General features: G+C 39.2%; 2 protein-coding genes and 1 long non-coding RNA gene across 4 annotated transcripts in view; 2 read left to right on the forward strand and 1 right to left on the reverse strand.

The window, feature by feature from the left end:
- The window catches only part of LOC128878473 (uncharacterized), a 9672-nt gene extending 5890 nt beyond the window's left edge, over window positions 1–3782 (forward strand). For both annotated transcript variants that reach the window (XR_008457411.1, XR_008457412.1), the window contains exons 2-3: window positions 2353–2611; window positions 3239–3782. This is a non-coding gene — a long non-coding RNA (uncharacterized LOC128878473). The remainder of the gene's footprint in view (window positions 1–2352; window positions 2612–3238) is intronic.
- A 7550-nt stretch (window positions 3783–11332) lies between these two features.
- On the forward strand, window positions 11333–12125 carry LOC128878472 (pro-resilin). The gene has a single exon (XM_054126705.1). It carries the CDS (start codon window positions 11507–11509, stop codon window positions 12035–12037), a length of 531 nt encoding a protein of 176 aa, XP_053982680.1. The 5' UTR covers window positions 11333–11506; the 3' UTR covers window positions 12038–12125.
- An 8546-nt stretch (window positions 12126–20671) lies between these two features.
- LOC128878120 (immediate early response 3-interacting protein 1) lies at window positions 20672–22077 on the reverse strand. Its single transcript, XM_054126029.1, has 3 exons — window positions 21749–22077; window positions 21509–21610; window positions 20672–21403 (listed from the first exon to the last, which is right to left on the reverse strand). Exons 1-3 carry the CDS (start codon window positions 21837–21839, stop codon window positions 21348–21350), a joined length of 249 nt encoding a protein of 82 aa, XP_053982004.1. The 5' UTR covers window positions 21840–22077; the 3' UTR covers window positions 20672–21347.
- Window positions 22078–22527: the final 450 nt, after the last annotated feature.

Here is a 22527-nt window from a genome sequence, read left to right on the forward strand (position 1 = left end):
GAGGAATTGAAATTCAATTTTAATTGAGAATCATGAGGACTGGGAATAAATCTGAGGACTGAGAAGGAATCTTACATCATTTTAAGGAGAATATTAAGGAATATTAAGGAGTCCGTTGGAATGGAAATTGGAGGTTTTTAGAGGAATTGAAATTCAATTTTAATTGAGAATTAAGAGGACTGGGAATAAATGAAATTATGAAGAATTAATTATTGTTAGACTTCTTGAACCTGTAAAAGGTTTTCCAAAAGGGACTCTAGGGATTTGTTTTTATCACTAAATCTAACGACGTTCATATCTAACTATTTTTATCGTAATGGGACAAATGACTAGTCTAAGAGACATTTTCTTCAATGAATCCAAAAATATTTTACGAAGAACTAAATTGAGTAATGCATGCAACAGTTGCATAGAATTCGTGTATAGCATTTAAGAACTGTATACAAAAATTTAAAAGCTGACATTTGAACGGTCGTGGTAGGTTTAGTGTTAATAACAAAATCATAAAAACGTTAGATATATTCCACTTGTATTAATGAATAAGCTTCTATTTTCAGTCTTCTTGAATGTACGTGACCCCTCGTCCAAGTTAATAGGCAACTCTAGAAAATGTCAACGAAGACGTTTGTACTTCTTCGCAAAGACAGATTTCCACCATGTTAATTTAATGCTAAAGCTATTCCAGTTGCGTTAGAGGCGAGATTGACTCAATATATCAATATTTGCTTAATGATTGAGCATTCCGCTCGGGCAACGTAACAGCGATCGGTCATCCGCATTCTAAAACAATCCATGGTCCGAGATCGAGTTTAGTTTCTCTAAAGTGTTCAATCGAAACTTTCGATAAACTCGATGCACGAGGGGAATTTCTCATCTTCCGCGATAATACCATCGCTTTCCTTTTAAACTTTATTGGAACACTTATTATTTCACAATATATGAACACATTCACCGAACGTTCCCATTCTCTTCTGGCTACTTCAGTTTTAAAATAAATATTCATTGCAAATAGCATCGAAATAAAAATATTCTTACACAGTGTTTCTTTATTAAAATAAATGTTTCACGATTGGAAACAAAATCAAAATAAAAATATTTTCACAAAATAAAATATAAGACAAGTTCTCCTTCCAAAAGTGACCAACACTGTTCCTTCACTTCACTTTTAAAATAAATATTTACTGGAAACAGAATGAAAATGAAAATATTCTTACAAAATACAGTATAAAATTCTCCTTCAAAAAGTGATCAACATTGTTCCCTTACTTTCCTTTATCAACTATTTTCATTTTTTCAACACCTTAACGAATCTCAGCATATCCGCGAATCGTGTCACGAGCCAGTCGCGTGTGTTTTGACATTTAAACGTCGATTGCACGGTCGCCGTTAATTCCACGCTTTTTACACTTCTCGAATTCGAGAAAACCAGCCCCCCCATCTTGTTTTTTGCAAGGTGTTAAACACTCGCGAGAGTACGTCGCGTCCTTACGCTTACTTCTAATCAGCTTGGCACGGTTTTAATCTCGCCGCTTTCCTTTCCGGCTCAAAATGCTTATTTGGCACCGCGTAACGTCCATTAAAATGCTTTCTTCGCTGTCCTCCTCGCGTCGCTTCGCTTTTACCTCTTCCCATGCGACTTGATCGTTCGTTTATTCTCTTTTTTTTTTAAATTTCTTTACGTAAACCGATTGCGAAACCATAATTATCACCGAACGCCTACGTAATTAATTACCAATTACGCAGCTTAATAACGGGACCGTCGTAATCCTCTTTCGAATTTTCGCTGCTGAGGGAAACAGTTATACAAGATGCTTTCGAGTATTATACAGGACGAGTCCGGATTAAACAATCAAACTGTACTGCTGATGTTGTCTATTAATTAAAATATACCTAGATGAATGTAAATCCAAACGTGACACTTTCAGTTATCGAAATTTCGATTCGCTGATTCCTTTGTTTATTTTTAAATTTACATTCTTATGATGTGATTTATATTTTTATATTTATTCTATATTATTTCTATAAATATAAATATCCCAAAAAAATAAATTCCTCGACATAGAAACCACTAAAAGATTTTTCAATTTATATTTGCAAATCTCTGATAAATTCCTACGGTAATTATTTCGTTCGCTAATATGGAACTTCGACAATCATGTTCAGAGGAGTTACAGCTTCCTGTTGTGCTTTCACAACGGCACACTAGCCGAAGTTTTGAACAAGATCCTCTACAAGATCCAAGAGTCCACCTACAACTCCCCAATTACGTTCCTCTACCTCTGACAGACGTTCCAATTAACTTAGCGAATCTCTTGTCGATTAACCAGAGTCACTTGTGTTTCTGTATACCAGGCAATTCACGTAGCGATGCACGAAACGTAAGGTCGAGAGCGTGGGTTTCTCAGGGCGCATCGTGTCGTTGCGCCGCAGGAAGAAGGAAGCGCGCGAAGCGATCCTGGTATAAACGAGCCTAAGTAACGGTGAGCCAGCGGCGAACGAAATGAGTGTGCCGGTGAAACTCGAGCGTAGTCTGAGCCGACCTCTGTAAAGGTCGCTCCGCGATGCTCCTACGAAGAAAGTGATCCGATAAAGAGCACCCAGAAGCGACCAGGTAATTGCACTCACTCCGCAGAAACTTATATCACCTTTTGTCCACGTCTTTTGAATTATTTTGACTTTAGAATTATTTCTTTTTAATAAGATAGTATGCGTAGTCGTGGAGCTTCAAAATAAAACGGTTGTTTTTGGAATTTACTTATTTTTGGGGCTTCAGAATTTATTTTCTTCTTTAATAAGATGATATGCGTAGTTGTGGAGCTTCAAAATAAAACGGTTGTTTTTGGAATTTACTTATTTTTGGGGCTTCAGAATTTATTTTCTTCTTTAATAAGATGATATGCGTAGTTGTGGAGCTTCAAAATAAAACGGTTGTTTTTGGAATTTATTTATTTTTGAGGCTTCAGAATCTATTTTCTTCTTTAATAAGATGATATGCGTAGTTGTGGAGCTTCAAAATAAAAGGGTTATTTTTGGAATTTGTTTATTGTAGAGTTATGAACTCAAATTAAATTTTAAAAATACTTCTTATTACATATTATATTGTCTCAATCACATTTTAATGGACTTCCCTATGCTTTCATTTAACATAAATACATAAACACCCGCAGTCTACTAACAAACGTGTTAATTCTTCACGCCTATTGTCAACTGCAATCCCCAGAGCTTTTATAATTCGTAGTAATCAGGAGATGCGACAGAAAGCAACACGAGCCAATGCAACAACGAAGAGTAACTAGCTCATACGAGAGATGCTCCGATGATCGAGCGAAAGTGAAGCCTCAGGCCCAAGGATTCCCCTCACTTCCTGCGACCCTGCAACATTAATATCCGAGAAACTCGGATGCAGTGCACAGAGAGACGTGACTCGGTGTCCAAGAATATTACCAGTCATTGGGATCGATGAGTCTGGTCGAATCGCGTCTGCCATCAAGGAAATCGAGACTTTTCCTCGCGAAGAATAGTTACTTTAATGTCACTTGACCCTAGACTTGACTCGAGAGCTCAATGCACCTTCGTGGAATTTGATCATCCTTGGAGATCCAAAGAAATAATTGCAAGAAGTTTCGTGAAATTTTAATCTGTTTTTTTTTAAGGATCAAAAGTCATGTATTGTATGAATGTTTGTTTAATTTAGGTGCAATTTATATATATTCTTTTAAGCATGGATTCTAAATTATGGCACTTGACGAAAATACAATTGTATCGATTCTAATTAATCAAAAGAAGGCTGTGAAATAAATTCAGGATCATGAGTATGTAAATTGTATGTTTATTTAATTTAGGTGTAATTTATATATATTCTTTTAAGCATGGATTCTAGATTATGACACTTAAAAAAAATACAATTGTATCGATTCTAATTAATCAAAAGAAGGCTGTGAAATAAATTCAGGATCATGAGTATATAAATTGTATGTTTATTTAATTTAGGTGTAATTTATATGTATTCTTTTAAGCATGGATTCTAGATTATGACACTTAAAAAAAATACAATTGTATTGATTCTAATTAATCAAAAGAAGGCTGTGAAATAAATTCAGGATCATGAGTATGTAAATTGTATGTTTATTTAATTTAGGTGTAATTTATATATATATATTCTTTTAAGCATAGATTCTATATTATCAGGGTCACTAGCTTTAGACCAAACGTGCTCGAAGCAGCAAACTTCAAACAAACTTCAAACAAACATCAAATTATAAATATTCGTAAAAAAAATAAGCTACCTAACGTCGTCATTGGAGTTTCGATTTCGTCTCCGCGTATATTATCGTATTAAAATCTCCAAAAGCATATATGTAGGGCCTGTCAGATTAATCTTCGATAAGGTAGTTGTTACCATCCCGATGTTCGATGATTCGTGAACGCTTTGCCCACGTGCACCTCCGCGAAGTGGGTCAACGTTTATTATTTTTCTTTTTTAACAGACGGGAAAAGCATGTCGATCCACGAAGAAGCGCTTCGATATCGTCGTCTGCGATTTTAAACGCAAAGCATGCGTACAAAATATCGAACTTCAAAAATTAAAAATTGCAATTTAAACAGCGAATTGTGATTACTGTTATGACGACTAGCCATATCAAAAACAGCCAAACTTTCTTTCAAATTAAAATTTAAGTGATTCTGAACAGTTCTGTATGAACAGAATTGAATTCAGAGCACTAGGAGTAATATACAAAAATTGTTGAAAAAAACAAACTTGAAATAAAGTTTGAAAGAAAGCCTTTCAGACATGAATTTTTTTTTTTCTTATACTAGTGTAATTTAATTTTTAGGGTTAACTTGAGGTAAAATTAGTATGGAAAAAATAAAAAGAAGAATTCTAATAGTGTAGTTTTCCAGGAAAACTGGTCTTTCTTCGCCCTAAACGATAGTGTTGGTAATTTTTAAATATTGTGTCCTGAATTGTGGACGCCATGTCTGAGAGTGTTAAAATATGAATACGAAGATTCCAATGTCGCACACCCCTATCATCAAAACTCATAGTGTTAAATTTCCTAACTGCGCGATCCCACATGCAGTTTCGAAGAATAGACGTTGCAAACAGCTGCGGTTTGCTGGGCACGGGCACGGTTTAATAATCGCTACAAAACGCGTCGGATGGCGTGCAGGCGCCATTATGCGTGCGAACGGTGGTGCAACACAAGGCGTAATTCCACGTTGAAGAGCACGGTGTTCCGTTTAGTCAGCGTCCGCAGCTTTTTACTTTCTCCCGTTCGATACGTTGAAAATTATTTATTACGACGGGGATAAATTGTTCCGCGACAAACGGTGGCACCGCGAACCGTATATTATTATTATGTACCGGTGTGTGTCTCGTTGTCATTAACGATTCCCGTAATTTAACACCCACTGTGCAGCCCGTAAATCCTCCCTGTTCGTTTCATTCACGGTTCTCAGTAGTTTGTCGTCTCGCGCGTAGTTGTCTCGCGGCGATGATTGCGATAGAGGAAGATTCACGGTGTTTTACCAAAATGTATCCGGCGGCTAGCGGACAAAAATTACTTTCACTTGACGAATAAGCGTTATGAGAGCCGAGTACGTGGATAAATCCCGGACGAAAATACCCGATAGTCGTGACTATCGTCTCAATTGAAATGTATACCTTTCGGTTTTATCGAGCGGAATGGCTCTTTGGTGCTTTGCGACGGCGTGAGACTTGCTTTTTGATAGTTGGACTTGATTTACACCGAGAATTTTTTTTAATGTTCTGATTCAAAACAAAGTTACCGCCGCATAAACTCTTCAACATTTTTTTAAAATTAATCATTTGAATTTTTAAAAAATTGTTTTTTTTACAAAAAAAAGTTCGACGACACGAACAAAAGTAAAGGACAACTTTCATTTTAAAAAAAACTTTCAAAATTTTTGTTTCCAGTGCTCTAAAATTTAATTCTGTTTGTACAGAACTGTTCAGAATCGCTTAAAATTTATTGAAAAAAAAAAGTGATTTTACAGCAGTGTTCCTATGCAAATTCATGTTTTCGCAGATACAGAAAAAAATAATTGCAACTTAAAGGAAACGTATGGTTGATACATTATATATTTTTGCGTTTATCCATATTTTCATTCGCCAGATCCGTTTGCTAGAAACTCAAAGTATTGTTTCCTGGATGCGACGAGCGCGAGTAAGCTCCGTTACGACGATTTATCGAACAGGTTGATCGAGTAACGCGCGAGCCTGCCCGGAAATGGGGCGAACTCGTCTACGAGAAGAAAGGAAAGAGCGCGAGGGATGACAGAAACATCGCATCCGAGTGTGTCGAGAAGTGGGTCGAGAGTTCACGAGCCGGATAATTAAATTCCACATCGAAGAAAGCGTTTTCCCTCTCGTTTCGTGGTACCGTCACCGCGCGGACCAGAGCTGGACAACGTCCGGTATCCCCTGATATCTCCCTCTTTGGTGTACCTGCGCTCATGCACGTACACGTGATCGCAACAACACCTGCGCGCAGCCAGAGCGATCATGCTGGCGCGAATGACAATTTCCCACATGCAAACTATCTGTAGCGACTAAAACATATTAACCAAATTAACAAAATTCTTTTTTTCACAGTCGTTAATCCAAGTTGAAAGAGAGAGAGAGAGAGAGAGAGAGAGAGAGAGAGAGAGAGAGAGAGAGAATTGTATATCTTATTTTTAAATGTTATGCTTCTGAGTACAGGAGCCTTTTAATGGATCGTGCTCGCACAATGGTAGGAAAGATGATAAGTTTGCAATGCTAACGAAATTAAAATCAACTATTTGCGTGTTAGAAATATGATGATGCATTAATGCATAAAGTGATTCAAGGTGAGAATACAACAGTATGACTTCCTGCATTCTAAAAACAGAATGAGAGTACGCGATAATTTATTCCGAGGTTTGCACGCGAAACGTTAACCGACTCGTTTCTTTGTAAGATTTAATATGACACATTACTACTGCACGATTTAATATTGCTAAATGTTACTGAACAGAAATCTGAAATCTAGTGGCAGAAAATTGTGTAGTATTTATTTGCAACGTATATTAATTAATTATTGTGGTAAGGGCGATGTGAAGTGTCAACATACAGTCATTTACACTTGTCCAGATTAAATCACAGGTTTTACGTTTCCAAATAAATGTTTCATTGTGAACATTACATAACATTAATTTATACAAGAAATCTTAAATATCAATGAACAGAACAATTTCCATAATTTTTTAACACTTTTTGCCAACAATTTTTTATTGAAAAATTTTGCCAAGTCGAAGACATTTTCATTACTTTCCGATCCCCCAAATATATACATAAATAAATTTTTCAATTGTACATGCTTATAACGAGAAATTTTTTTTTTTGGAAACATCAAAACCATAATTTTAGACAAACATCTTCCATAGTTATAGAGGGTACGAATATTTATGAGACTGACTGTATTTATCAACAGGGTTATAAGTGATCATAAATATTAAATAAATATTGATCCTGTGGCTTCGAATGACCATAGAAAAAATTATTAATACTTGTGTTTTCCATTGTATTTTCATTCTGGAGTAAAATGGCGTTCTTTCGGTGAAATGGGAGATTGCGCGCAGCTGAAATCCTCCCGCGATTTCGTCAATCGACTTTGACCCGCAGCGATTGCGACTCGACTCGATCTTGGCCCAGGCTCTCTTGCAATTACGTGTCGCAACGTGGTCTTGAAGAGGATTCAGCGTATGACACGCACGAATAATTTCGTATTTACCCAGGCATTTTCATTGGCAAACGATCGTCCGGTTTTTGGGCGCCATTTTATTTTAAAGAGGAAGCCTGCGTAGGACGCTCCGAAAAGGATGCACATTTGAGATTTTTTTTTGAAAAAATGGAATATTGTTTGATAAAAAGTTTAAGAGTATTCGAAAGAACGTTTCTCAGTGCAAGTGTCGCAATTTTTGTATTTAAAAAAATTTTGGAACACAAAAATTACGACACGTGCACTAAGAAACCTTCCTTCGTATATCTCGAAAGTTATCATTAGATAATTTTCCGTTCGACCCCAAAAAATTCATAAATATTCATTCGCTCATAGTTTAGCCGCGGTTATCGATCGACTCTTGCGCTGCTCAAGCACGCTTCCAAATCTTGATAAAATTTCTATCATTAAAATTCCGTCGGTGTAATCGCGCGAGGCACGTAGAGTCATCCATCTAACGTTGCAAGTAGACCACGGTGACAGTCGGTTTTTAAGCCATTTTCGAACGTTTAACCCACTTCGCTGCAATTTACTTTGCATGCATCGAGACGAAGGAGACGTAATACGGTGTGATAAACGATCTTTGTCGGCGTGGGGACGATTTCGGTGGAGAAACAGTGCTTTCTTCGAAACCCTCTGATTTTTTCACTTTTTTTTCTTCACCCTGCTAAATATCTTTTGGGGAATTTTTGCAGATTTTTGTACTGAATAAAAAGAAAGTTATGAATTTTTAAAAATAAGACGTTTTTTCTTTAGATAGCTATAGCTCTGTCAAAAATTGACCAAATTAGACGTTTCTTGTTTCAAAATGTGAGAGTTTTGAATGAACTTTGCGAAAAAAAATACAAATAAAAATATTTGAATTTGTCTTCTATATAATTCTTTGATTTTTCAGTAAAAACAGATTTTTCAAATTTCGACACTTAATTCTTTTTTTTTTCATTTCCCTCCCAAAAAACTTTGATTTTTCCCCATTTTATGACGCAAGTCATGGGCCGAATTTTTTTCTATTTTTTTTAATTGAAAATAATTTTTCTTCATCTTCTCGCAATTTAACTTCCCTCTTACAATTAAAGAATCAACCAAAAATAAATCCTTCAATCACATTCAGCTTACAAAAAGAAGAAAGCACAATTACTATCACCAAATTACCACTGCAACCATATCCATGTGCAAGCTCATTCATGTACACATTTATAAAAATTCTATTATTGTATTCAGTCAAACCTCTTCGATAACACTCTAGATGAATATTTCTAGAACGAAGGAAATATATATAGAAAAGGTTCGACAAATTCTTCGACTATTCCTAAATTCAGATCGCCTCGCATGGATAAAAAGATTGACGACGTCAGTCCCGAAAAAGCTCCCGTTCGCGGCGAAGGAGTCTGGGTCTAGGACGCGCGTCGGTTTCCGTTGGCCGAGTATCGAGAGAGGGAAGTTTCGCAACCGGCGGTCGGCCAAATTCGGGTATTCTTCAGGGCAGAGGGTCGCGGATCGTCCGGGAGTAGGACGACGCAGGTGGACGACCGCGGGAGTAACGGAGAAGCAAACACAATCGAAAGGATAGAGGCCTGCCGCCACGAACGAGGAGGGGGCGGAGAGCGGAGGAGAAGAAAATCGTCTCACAGCTGAATTACTCTCACTCGAGAGGCCCCCGTCTCTTCTTCGTGGGGGCCCCAAGTATCCCCCTGCTTCCCGTGGAGGTATAAAGGACCCTGGTCTACCTTCCACGGAGTCACAGAACCGAGCGGCATCGCAGAAGCCGACATGAATCCTCTGATCGCGGTAAGCACGCTAAATTCTCTTAATCATTACACGTAACCGATAGAGAGCGAGAAAGAAAGAGCCGTAGAGAGAGAGAGAGAGAAAGAAAGAAAGAGAGAGAGAGAGAGAGAGCGTTAGTGAGTGTGGGAGGAGGCGAGAGACTCGGTGTTACAAGTGTAGAAATTTCCAAAGTGAGATTAGACGTTTCAGTGGTTGGGTGTCCTCGATGAGTTCGACCGTGCAAATTCGTAAGTGTACCCCGAATCGTACTTCTTTTCGAAGGGCCATCTCCGGAGGCATCGATAATAATAATAATACCGATAATAATTGTAACGGTACGTTGAGCAAGTGTCTACGAATCTTTCTAACCGGAAGCCTCAACGTTTGGATCACGCGCCGGACTCCGTATGCTTCATTTTTCGGTTCGTAATTTCCTCTTAACGACAGACTCGAACCGCCACTTTCCCTTTCGGCCGTGGCTTCTCTTCGAGTACTCTTTTTCTCGCTAGTTTCCACCGTGACCACCGCGGTTCCTGGGATCCTTTTTCGTTTCTTCGTCGACACGCAGAATCTCACGTCCCTCGAATCGGGTCCCTTGGGGCGAAACTTTCTAGAAGAAATTCCGTGAGATGATTCAGTGACCCAAACGAGGCCGCCTGATTGCGGTCGAATTATATGACTATGGGATTATTTCTCGAATGGGAGGTCTGTCACAATTTCGCAGTTTTTTTTTTTTTACTTCGTTCTATCATTAACAACTTCACCGTGCAATTTGGTTTTCGTTATGTTATGTTGTGTTTACCACGACTGTCTGTTCACGGTTAACGATGTCTTTGGTTCGATGTTGATTGAGGATTGTTGGATAGTGGTTTGCGAGTCCTCTACTTGTTTTTAAAAAATATAATATGTTTAACAGGTATGCGTTTGCTTTGGTAGTGTCGAAGTAGAAAGTTGACACGTATCTTCTCGCTTTTGACAGTCGATACTTTCAAGATCACATAAAAATAGTCCTTTTCCAAAAACGTAATAGGTCCTTGATGTGTAAAAATAAAATAGTAAACAGTGAACAAAACGGAGTATTCAAACTTTCATGACTTTCTAATGATGCACTCTTGAGACAAGAAACATGAGAGGTGGATAGAATTTTTTCAAGTATTATACCAAGTGTCATGATTCTTTGGTACTTCACCTATGAAATACAAAATAGTCCTGCATATACGTGAAATTTGTTACAATGATTTTTGCGAGGAGACGCTGATACCATTATTGTCTGACATACACAGAATATTATGTAATAGCCTCCCTCAAATTCACCTTACGACACAAAGCAAAACATGGATAATTAAATTCAAACACACATGCAGAACGGTATGTAAGCTCTTCTCAAAGCACCGATAAATAACAAAAACAATTCTTTTCCTTACTGAAATTCAATACTAAATAAAGGGGTGAAACTAACAGTTCTTGAAAACAATTTGTTTCCTTGGTGAAATTCAATGCTAAATAAACGGATGAAACTAACAGAACAGTTCAGCTCTTCTCAAAGCATCGATAAATAATAAAAACAATTCTCCTTGGTGAAATTCATTACTAAATAAAGGGGTGAAGCTGATAGTTCTTGAAAACAATTTGTTTCCTTGGTGAAATTCAATGCTAAATAAACGGATGAAACTAACAGAACAGTTCAGCTCTTCTCAAAGCATCGATAAATAATAAAAACAATTCTTCTCCTTGGTGAAATTCATTACTAAATAAAGGGGTGAAGCTAACAGTTCTTGAAAACAATTTGTTTCCTTGGTGAAATTCAATACTAAATAAAGGGTTGAAACTAAACCTACAATATATAATCTCAGCTCTTCTCGAAAGCACCGATGAATAATACCAACCAATCACAATAAAAGCAATTATTTTGGTGAATGTCAACCCTAAGCAAAGTGCCAAAACTAACAGATATCGAAATCTGATGATTGCAGTGCATGATAGTCGGCCTGGCAGGGTTCGCCGTGGCGGAGCCGCCAGTGTCGTCTGGGTACAGCTACAACAGGCCAACTGGAGGCGGCGGTGGATACTCCGGCGGCGGTGGCGGTGGTGGTGGTGGTGGCTACTCCCTCGGAGGCGGTGGAGGCTACACCCAGGTGTCCACTGGCTACCAGACCAACGAGGGTGCGTCCGTCGACGGTGCCCTGCTCGAGCAGATCCGCCAGATTTTACTGAAGGAGGAGTTGAACTCTCAGCAAACCGGAGGATTCGGAGGCGGAGGCGGCGGATACGCGCCTAGCTCCAGCTACGGTGCTCCGTCCAGTCAGTACGGTGTTCCTAGCTCGGCTTACGGTGCTCCTAGTTACCAAACCCGCGTGGTGGGCATCGATCTCGAAGGAATCAGGCAGGCCATCCAGGTGGCGCAGTTCAACCAGGTCAGCCAAGGACCTGGCGGCTACCCGAGCGGACCTAGCGGAAGCTACGGAGCACCGAGCAGACCGAGCGGTAGCTACGGCGCACCGTACTAGGATCTTGAAGATGATGATGAGCTTGGATGATGGGAGAGCGAGCGAGGGAGAAAATGAGTGAGAACGAGTGGACACCAGTCGACCATCGCGACGGCCTTCCGAGCTAAGGAACATTTTACCAAAAGGGTAAAATGATCTCTCGTTCTGAAGGATAAGACAGCGAGGACCGGCCAGGGCGAACTGGAGGACCGAAGACAACATCCCTCTCGGAAGGTCGTCGCACGAAGAGCGGATCGTCGAGCACGATGAAACGAACGGCTCGGGAGGTCGCCGTTCAAACGCGTCGGGGTTCACGGACGAAGAGGATGAAGAGATATCAAGGTGCGCGCGCGTGGCCAACAACCGGCGAGGATTCCCGGGCTCCTGTCTCGTTGAAATCAAATCGTCGTCACTTCAACGGGCCCAGAGCCCCCCCGGGATCGCGGGATGTGCGCGTCGAAGGTAAAACCGGGCTCCAGTGGGCCGCCGTCTCGTTGGGGATTAAAAGGTCGTCGCTCCAACGAGCTCGGGGCTCAGGAGTGAACTTGAACGTCCGCGAAACCTGAAACCCTTTGAGAAGTCTTGCTTGATGCCTGGTGTCCACTCGAGAGAGTCATCCTCGAGAATCGGTATCGCGAATCCTTCGCGCGAGAAGGCCCTTCGAGTTAATTCCTTGGTAAACCTTGCTCCCCACGCTGCACCCTCGACGGGTGACGGCGTTCAGCCTCAGAAACGGGTGATATTCTTTTAATTTAAATTTAACGTAGTCCAGTTCTCGTAATAGGTTCCGATGAATAGGTATTGAAAGGAGGCAAAGCAAAGTCTCTCGAGTGGACACCAGGCATAAACGATCGAAGCGTCGAGCATGGTGTCGCGTTCTGTCGTACCAAAATCATTCGTCGTCGCGGTCGCAGCCGCGAGGGAACCAGTGATAAGCTTAAAACTAAACGCGCGCAAAAAGGGACCCCCGCGCCGGGGTCCCGTAGCAATATTCATAAGACTCAGAGATAAGATGGCCGTTGAGCCAGGAGCCGAAGTCGTAGTCGAAGCCGTGATTCGGCGCGAGGTAATTCGCGCCTTGTAAATACAACCACACACAGACACACGCTCACACGTAAAACGCAATCTTTACGGCGTCCGCGTTGCGCGACTCGATACATATCGCGAGGCGAAATCGATCGAGTATGGAAAATCGTCGTCCAGAAACGCCGGATAACGAGGAACGCAACGCGCGCCCGGAAGAGAGCTCAGGCGAAATAAACGAGGAGGATAAACGGAGGAAAAAGCATCTCGAGAACAACGGAGCGGGCTCTGACGCGGACAAACACACCCCAGAACCCTCATCCCCCTTTACACATACGTATAGATACACTCTATTTTTTATATGTTCAAACGCTATTCCTTAACCACGCATTTTTGTACTTGTATAAAGGCTTTTTTGTAGAAAAAAAATAAAAAAAAACGTCGCCACCGTTGAAAGAACCCAAGACTCGTTACATTTCGCGACGTGTGTTCGAAACCCTATCGATGTGCCTTGTTCCCGGGTCCTTGAGGGGAGGGAAGAATATTGGGGGGGGGTTGGATGTTTGAGAATTTTTTTTAACAAAATTTGATTATCAATTCGAGAAGATTTATTGAAATCAGAGAATTTAAATGCAGGAGTTTTAATTTATTTATAAAATATGACCTCGCCATGGGAATGTCCTAGTCCCATAATAATCAGATATACAGTCCCGTAAGTATTCGTACCCTCTATTTTGTATTGAAGAAATTTAAATGAATGCTTCATGTTTCCAAATTAATTTGTAATTGTACATGTGGGAAGTTTATTCTTGTACACGTTTATAATGGGAAATTGATTTGAAAACAAGAAGCCTATCGTTCAAATTAGACAAATTTTGTAGAGGGTACGAATGGGATTGACTGTAAATGAAATTATAATATTCAGGGACTCGTAACATTTTTCGTATAAATGGGATACTTGAAAATTTCTTTCAAAAATATGAAAGAAAAAACGTCGACGATAAACGTTCAAATTTCGAGTTACTCGGTTACATAATATCTGAGTAAAGTTGACGACCAATTCAGAGTAACTCGAGAGGAAGAATTGAAACTTTGAGAATCGATTACGTATCGCTTAATATCCGCGATATTCAGGGCATGTACGATTCTTACGTAAAATTTTGACCAACAAATAAAAGATACACAGCAACATGAACTACAAAACTAAATCAACTTTCACTTTCACTAAATAAACCTTCACCCGAATCGTTATTTAAATAATCTCCTAAATACAGGGTGCTCTATAAAATATAAAATTTGAAGAAAACGCAGGAAGTCGTTCCTTAGCGAAATTCGTTCCCACGGAATTTCTCTTTTTCTCGTCGATCTTCCTCGTCGATCCAGGGTCGCGATCCCTGGAAGAATCCGCTGGAGATTACAACTGCGTAACCCCTGTGGTAGCGTAGCCGATGCTCGTCCTCTCGCTGGCTTTTTTTTCCTTAGTCCACTTCCTCCTTCGAAGACACCGAATTTTTTCTCATCGTTTCGACGAAACGGCGCCTTTCTCCTTTCACTGCACCGATCTTCTCCAGGAGGCCCCCGGGGGCAGCGATCTTCTCCGCTGGACATGACGCAAAGTCTCGCGGACGCTTCGCAAAAGGAGATCGGAGGAGAAGCCTGGTCAGAGATTCGAAAGTCGCCTCGACTAGCTCCAACCGCGACGCGAATTCCTCCGTCTGCGATGCACGCGGTGTTTTCTTGGAAGCCAGACATTAATTCTTCGAGCCGCGAATGAGCAATCATATTTGGAATTTTGGCATTTAATTACAAAATAGATGTGATGGATGTATCGACGTAGAATAGAAATGTAAATGTAGAAATTAATTCTGTGCATTCACGTTCGATTATTTATAACACCTGTTTGAGCTGAAATATTTACTCGTGGTTTTGTTATTTAAATTATGGATCTTCTAGGTTTTCAACATGATCTCCATTAGGATGAATCTATATATTGGATAAAATGAATGAACAATCATATTTGGAATTTTGGCATTTAATTACAAAATAGATGTGATGGATGTATCGACGTAGAATAGAAATGTAAATGTAGAAATTAATTCTGTGCATTCATGTTCGATTATTTATAACACCTGTTTGAGCTGAAATATTTACTCGTGGTTTTGTTATTTAAATTATGGATCTTCTAGGTTTTCAACATGATCTCCATTAGGATGAATCTATATATTGGATAAAATGAATGAGCAATCATATTTGGAATTTTGGTATTTAATTACAAAACACGCCAATCGTGGTGGATGCATTGATGTATTAGATGTGGAAATATTTACTCTTGGCTCCATTATTGTATTTAAATTATGGATCATCTAGGTTTTCAACCTGATCTCCGTTACAATGAATCTACGCATTGCATAACCCAATCTAATGTTTTTGTCAGACAACTATTAACCATCGTGAATTTAAAGATTCTGTTGCAGAAAGTCGCATCAAGGATTGCGTAAGTTATGCATGTGATAGTTTCCTGGATTAACGCGCTGGAAACGGTGGAAAGCGGCCGATCTAATACGTCCGACTAATGGAAACGTTTAGCTGACGATTAATGAGTTACGATACGGAGCATTAAATCGCTTAACGCGTGTTTAGATTTTATTCATTGCGCAAGCTCGCGGGCGCGTGGAACTGATTCATTAAAGACAGTCACCGCGGCCATGGGAATTTCCTTTATTAGGAATATCGCTCGGGAGGAAATCTTTCTGGAGCTAACGCGTTTCAAAAACAATGCGGTGGGAATGAAGAAAAATATCCTCGACAGTGTCGCGCTACCTTACAGATAAAGAAGACATTTGCCTGAAGCCTTCGATTACAGAGAATCGCCAAAGTAAATGCTTCAAAGTCAGAATTTGTCTCTGACTCTGAAAACTCTGAAGACTGAAGAAAAGGAACATCGAGTGTCCGTTTTAAAGTTTGTTGTGGTCATAAAGTGGTCGAATTTCTGAAGCGCTATGCGTATTAAACGGGAAGCTTTGATCGAGGGTGGCTGCCGTTTCGAGGAGTAATTAAAAATTGAGCAACCAGCACCGGAATTGGGTAATCAGGCAACACAATGCCGGGCTTGCGCAATTAACGCGCTCCGTAATGGAGGATAAATCGCACCTACGCCGGAGACCTAAATTGAATCATTATGGCAGATGTTTCTCCACCTTCCATAATTATTAAGTACGCAAATACTCAACACGCTAAAAGAAGAAGAATATGGAAAATAATGCGGGGACAGGGAATGAGAAACTGGAAGAAACTTGGAATATTAAAAATTCCATTGATAATGGAAATGCACTGATAATCACGACTTTTCATACTTACTACTTAAAGTGTATGAAACATTCATAATTGACCCGTTCACTGCACAAATCGATTAACTCCACTTTTTGAAAAATTTAAATTTAAGTGTCAAAGCACTTGGTATAGTTATAACTTGTTATAGCTCGTCGCATTTCTCTTCTTTTTGCTTTATGGAGCTTTCGAAAAATCTTAAATTTAACGCGTTGATGCTATCATGCGTTAAATATCAAAGAAAATAAATTTGAATAAAATTCATAAATTTCAATAAAGTTACGAAAATAAACCCCCCAAAATAAATGTTTGATTACGTAGTTCCCAATAGTCCAGAAGCAACACATAATCACAATACAAATTTTCAAGAGTAAGTCTGGCAGTCAAAGCTCTTCCTACAGTCATAACTTCTTATATTTCTTCGCGTATATGAACTTTCTGTTTTATTCCAACTACCACATCGTTGGGTACACAGTTCTAACGTTAAAAAATCGCAGGGTGTTCGTAAATGGCGAGGAGCGATAATCTCGCAGTTCTTTCGCTTGCCAATTGAATAATTGAATTCGGGAAAGTGTCATTTCTCCGAAGACCGAGGAAATCGGGCTATCAGCGATTCGCCCGTTCTAAAAGACTTACGTATGTACGACGTCCAGCGGGGAAAGTGCCGCGGCTCTTCGTCAGCGGGTACGGCGAGGCCGAGAAAGGGGAAAGGAGCAAAGAAGAGGAACTGTGAGACTTCTCCGTGGAATTTTGTAAGAGCCGTGCATAATCCATAAACGTGCCTGCCAGCCAGTAGCGATGCGAAAGGAGAAAAACGCACGCAACGAGATCCGTGCTCCAGTTCGACGAGAATAAACTTGACTCGAGCGAAAATCCATTACAGCGAGGACTTTAAAGGAGAGGGCAATCCAAGAGATGACGGAAACAAAGCAGATAATGAGTTATGGATCACTTGAGGGTTACTTAAAAGTTAGTCGAGAATTACTTAGGAGTTGAGGATTAATTGAGACTTAGCCCTTTCAATTTTCTGGTTTTAGTAGATTTTTGTCGAACTTCACTCGATATAGGATCGCAAAGGATTAAGGATCCCTTGAGATTCACTTGAGATCAGGTCTGGATTAGCAAGAGGATCATGGCATCTCCAATGACCCTCCGGAAGGGTGATGACTCGTTACAGATAAAAAATAACCCTCTTCTGAAAAGGGGTGGCTTTCGAAGCCCTGAGTTGTCACCGTGGTTTTGGGATTCAGAATCAGGGGACGGTCTATACAGTCGGTCCCATAAATATTCGCATCCTCTTTATTAAATAAATTTGTCTGAATTAAATGATAGGTTTGATGTTTCCAAATAAATTTGTATTATATACTGGTTGGACCGAAGAGTAATCAAAATGTCTTCGACTTGGAAAAGTTTTTTAAAGAAAACTCAAAGGACCTTTTTAAAAAGGGAATAGAAAAAGTGCCTTTACATTGGAAAAATGATGGAAATTATGGAGAAAATGATGAAAATTATTTTGTTGATTAGTATTTAAGATTTCTTTACTAAATAAATGTTTACAAAATTTTTATTACTTTTCCCTAATATTGCATTTATTTGAAACCATCAAACCTATCATTTAATTTAAACAAGCTTCTTTAATAGACATAGAGGGGAATATTGATGAGACTGACTGTATATATAAAAAAAAAAGTATTATAACCGACATTTTGTACAAGGTGCGCGCAATCGGAGCAACCATCAACGGCGCGTCGTGTGAAAGGAGAGAAAAACGCGGGCACGGTGACGCACAATGCTATTCGCTCGGCCAATTATGGGAAGAGGATTTGTTGAGCGTACAGCCGGCTCGAAAAAAGGCGCTCGTTCACAATGGGTCCCCGGTTCGTACATTGTACTTTCGCTAATCCTGTTTCCGCGCCTTCGCGAGTTTTTTGGCCAAAATTACGGAACCAGGAGCGTTGCTATGAAAACACTATCAAAGGAGGACAAAATTTGTGCATTTAAGTAAACTTTACTGTACACATATCATAGAATCTTTATTTGTTACCAAACTTTTGTTTCAAGTAAAACAATGATGTTTTACTACTCGGTAATTGAATTCTAGAACCCCTCAAAGGGTATACACCCCAGTAGTGGGGATGGTTCTTGTGCATTAATCGTGGAGAAATTTGTACATTTGAGGAAACTTTACTGTACACGTATCATAGAATCTTTATTTGTTACCAAACTTTTGTTTCAAGTAAAACAATGATTTGTTTTACTACTCGGTAATTGAATTCTAGAACCCCTCAAGGGGTGTACACCCCAGTGGTGGAGATGGCTTCTGTGCAATTCGAATAGCACATTCTACTATCTTAATTATTGTTGGTTTGTACAAATACAGAAAATCTGTTATTTCAATTACGATTGGAATTACGATTGGATTATTATTTCTTTTCCAAGTTCTACGACTCGGCCATTCGTCCCCTAATCGTCACCCAGGTGTCACGCACCCCTCGCGCCCATTCCATGACTCGCGCCTGGACGGAAGATTGGCCAACATTACGCTAGGCAGTTCGTTAACGTGGACGGATGTGTTTTTCAACGAGACTGCTCAGCCCGCGCGCTCCTCTTTCCATAATTATGGGACCAGCCGACAATTACGCGCCACCAATTAGATCGACGTCTTCCGCGAGCTGTAACCATGGGATAGTCAACGACCATCACACGTGGCTGAGCTCTATCCTTTCACGCATTTCGAAAAGAAAGAGGAAACGGAACGAAACCAAAAAGAACCCACTGAGTAACTAATTCGGAACAGCGGATGCCCTTTCTCTCTCGCGTTAATTGTATCTGCTGAGCCAGTGGTTCTTCGCTTTTTCGTAGTACGTTTAAAAAGATTTCGAGATTTCAGAAGATTTATGCGTCGGATGAATTAGAAAAGCTAAAACTCGTGAAAATTTCTGTAAGTTAACTTTTTGTCTCGAGACTAGTGAAGATTAGATAATTTAACATCTATTATAGAATTAAATTTTGTAACGTCGACAAATTCATGAATTCTATCCAGATTTATTTTCATTACTGTCTCCTCATGTTTGAAATTAATTTTTTTTCATTCCTTAATGAAAAATCCTGTCACCCATTGATGACGTAGCGACCAAAGTGTTAAGACCTAAAAAAAATATCTCAACACTCCAAATGCTTCTAATGCGACTTCCACCCTTAATGTCCGCGACTAATTATAAGCGAGAAAATTCAATCTGATAACCCAATATTGATCCCGTTACTATAACAGTTTTAAAAACTACAAAAAATTCTTTATATTTATGATTGAAGACTACATATACTGTGGCACAGAGTAGTCTTCAGGACGTGCCCCGCGGCGCGGTGGTCAAGAATCGTTGCTCTAATGACTTCTGGTAGAATGTACACTCCGAGTTATTCAACGAATACACCGCGCTAGGAGCTTTACGTAACGTTTGTGTCCACAAAACATCGCCAGGTTATTCCGTGGTAAAAGCTCCAGTAATGGACACTCGAAAGGCTTCCTTCATCGAGAAAATTGCTACGTCTCCTTTCCATTCTGTTGGATTGCCAAATTGCTCAAATTCAACAAAACAATTGCAACAAATTCTCCGAATCGATAATGGTTATTAATAACAAGAAAATTTTTCTCGTTACCTCTAATCATTACTTCCAAATAAAATTGAAATTCTAAAACATTTAAACTCGAAGAATAATCGTCACCCCACGACTTTATAAGACTTTTACGTTCCAGGATAATTAATCCTCCGCTCGAACCGGGCTGTGCCACTTTTTTAACTGGTTCGAACGAAAAACGAGGACGAAGGGAGGCCGAGAATTCGCTTTCGCTTATGTAACTCGAATGTTTGGTGAAAGATTGCAAGGAATGCGGATCGTCGTTTCGATCGCAGAGAACGAGAATGATAAAAGAACTGTGGCAATTTTAAGGAGCCCGTACGTCTCCAGAAATTGTATAAATCGGACGAGCAGGTTGCGCAATCCTAGGTTCTATTTGCCTCGAATCAAGGAGATCGTTCAGGGAATGAGCGGACCGTTATAATATTACCTCACGTTTCCGTTGGCTGAGATCGATGGCAGCATCATGCGCATTTATTTTCCGCTCGCGAACGTGTCGGAGATAAATAGCCTGCATGACCAGAACATGGAATCCGAATCAATCGTGGGACTTTAAAATCTTCATCGCGAAGTTTGAATTATTCATACCTTTCTTGCATTTTTATGGAGAATATATTTGTACAGTTCTGTTCAAGTATATTTATATTTTCGATGAAGTTTATTTTGTGTATCTTTTGTTTTGGACTGCTTGAAATTTATTTATTTATTTACTTAAGGGAGGAAACCTACGAAAAGTGCATGTCCGTGAATTCTTTTCTTTTTTTAATGAACCTTCTGAAAATTTTATGCAAAATACGGACGTACTACTACGGTACGTTCATTGATTACGCGAGGATGCTTCTACCCTGAGAAAGTTAGGAAGGGGAGAAAGTTACGGGAAAATCGTTTACTTCCCATGCACGGCATTGGATCGTTCGTAAACACGTAAAGAGCAAGACGAGTTTCGAATCACCTGCGTCTTTCATAATGCCGAACGAAAATTACTGACCGACTATCGACTAATTTGTGATGTAAATGGTTACAAATTTCTCTATGTTCGAAAGTCAAACGTTAATTAAATGATTTACGAAATGAGAATGGATATGAGTTTCAATTCTTTTTGGGTAGTCCCAAATGAAATGGTATGGCAAGAGTTTAATAAATATTTAGGAAGCCATTATAGACTGTGATTAGTAGACTGCCGATTGTATGCATTCTTAACATATGCATAACATATGCATAATGAATATGAAAAACATCATTTCATTGTAAAGATAAAAATAATGGAATTTAATAATTGTGTTTATGTACAATACCGAGAGTTTTGACTTTACACGGATTATTGTCCTTTTATTCACAATGTATATCACCCAAGCACCAGTTTCATAATAATCACTAATATATTCAGGAATATCAGCGGCACTGTAACAAAAAAGTATGTTCCATCATTAGATATCAAGAAATATGTTAAAATCTATAAAGAAATATATTAAAAAAATATCCAGTCACATTGCAGAATATAATTACCTCGTGCGACTGTTCGTATAGACCTGACTAGGTTCAACATTTGTGATTTCATCGTTGGAGGTTCTCCAAAGCCTTGAACATTTTGCCAAGATGCCCAACCAACTGCAACAGAATAAACAAATAAAAGATTAATCTTTCGGATTCGACGTAACATAACCTATCACTTCGGATGGAGTTTGTTTACTCGATATGAACGGACGAGAAACACTACGAACACAGAATAATCAAATAGAAAATCACCTTTGGCGAGAAACCTGTCTTCGTTTAAAACGCAAACGGCGTTCAAAACAAGCAACGTTGCTTCGAACATTGACCACAAAGTAAACGCCATGTTATGGAATCGAAACGAATGTCACTTGTCACGTTTCTGTAGCAGACAGCGCCACGGATCCGAGGAATAACCTAACAATCTTTCAATTTTTTAACCTGCTTCGGTGTTTATTATTGTAATTGTCATTTTGTGCATTCTTCAGGCCCGTAGACAGTTATTTTTTAAAGATCGATAAAATGCTATCGTTATCTAGGGATCGCTACTGTAAACTTAAACATATTTGACACTTGCGCAGTTGGTCCAATGCGCATAAAGGGATGAGGATCTACAGGATCTATTCTTGGATCTTCACTAGGCCTTCATACCTAAAGTCTAATGCGCATGCGTCAAATACAAAAAGTATAACAAATATTGGAAAAAACTAATGAATTTCTTTTCAGCAGATCTGCAGGTTGATGCTGTAAAAGCTTAATCGTTTTCAGTGCACCGCTGTATTGGTGTGCAGAGAGGATTTATTTGTACATATGTTCAATAAAACATACTGTAAGATTGAAAACAATTCATAGCATGGTTTCTTTATAAACATTTCCTAAATACGTCTCTCTTAAAAGTGTTTTTAGAGTAGGTGTCCTAGACTGCCCACATGTATTCGATTGTTTATTGACTTTCTACAAACAATTTAGGCATTTTATGTATTTATTATTTTAAATACAGTTAAATAATAAGTATAGACAATAAATTTGTCATA

Source organism: Hylaeus volcanicus, chromosome 6 (assembly GCF_026283585.1).
Source record: "Hylaeus volcanicus isolate JK05 chromosome 6, UHH_iyHylVolc1.0_haploid, whole genome shotgun sequence".
Lineage (NCBI taxonomy): Eukaryota > Metazoa > Arthropoda > Insecta > Hymenoptera > Colletidae > Hylaeus > Hylaeus volcanicus.

What these genes read in the sequence shown, in the direction of transcription:
- LOC128878120 (XM_054126029.1), bottom strand. Translation starts at nt 21,839, where the DNA reads ATGGCGTTTACTTTGTGGTCAATGTTCGAAGCAACGTTGCTTGTTTTG. An exon ending in AGACAGGTTTCTCGCCAAAG is followed by an intron (nt 21,611 to 21,748) that starts GTGATTTTCTAT and finishes ATTCTGTTGCAG; the next exon opens with TTGGTTGGGCATCTTGGCAA. An exon ending in TATACGAACAGTCGCACGAG is followed by an intron (nt 21,404 to 21,508) that starts GTAATTATATTC and finishes TTTTTGTTACAG; the next exon opens with TGCCGCTGATATTCCTGAAT.
- LOC128878472 (XM_054126705.1), top strand. Translation starts at nt 11,507, where the DNA reads ATGATAGTCGGCCTGGCAGGGTTCGCCGTGGCGGAGCCGCCAGTGTCG.